The following is a 424-nucleotide window of genomic DNA, read 5'->3' as shown; positions in this document are numbered from 1 at the left end:
AGAGAGAGAGAGAGAGAGAGAGAGAGAGAGAGAGAGAGAGAGAGAGAGAGAGAGAGAGAGAGACAGGAGAAAGCAAAGGAAACAAAGGAGTTGAGCGGCTCCTGTCTGGTCTGGAGTGGATCTTCTGCAGAGTCCTGATGGTTCTCTCTCTCTCTCTGCAGGCCATGGGTGTATATGGGGCTCTCACTAAAACCCCAGTGCCTGGAGCCCAGAACTCCAGCAAGAACAACAGAGATGTCCAGGGTACAGATGCAAGTCTTGAAGAACTGGGTAGAGTCAAGCTCAGTTAAGGAGATGGCTTGGCCAGGGAGTCTGGGGACAGGAAACTACTCTCAGATTCTGGCTCTAGCCTCCCTGCTAAAATTTTAGTTTTTATTTTTTTATTTGAACTTAATAATCATGTAATAAACTTATCAGCTGCAAA

General features: G+C 46.7%; 1 protein-coding gene across 3 annotated transcripts in view; it reads left to right on the top strand.

The window, feature by feature from the left end:
- Positions 1–424, top strand: part of Stoml2 (stomatin like 2) — a 3441-nt gene extending 3017 nt beyond the window's left edge. For all 3 annotated transcript variants that reach the window (XM_005362060.3, XM_013351809.2, XM_013351807.2), the window contains exon 10: positions 162–424. In XM_005362060.3, the coding sequence (XP_005362117.1) occupies positions 162–290 (129 nt within the window). In that variant the 3' untranslated portion in view covers positions 291–424. The remainder of the gene's footprint in view (positions 1–161) is intronic.

This window comes from Microtus ochrogaster, linkage group LG5 (assembly GCF_000317375.1).
Source record: "Microtus ochrogaster isolate Prairie Vole_2 linkage group LG5, MicOch1.0, whole genome shotgun sequence".
In the NCBI taxonomy this organism is placed as follows: Eukaryota; Metazoa; Chordata; class Mammalia; order Rodentia; family Cricetidae; genus Microtus; species Microtus ochrogaster.
This window is presented reverse-complemented; position numbering and strand designations above follow the sequence as displayed.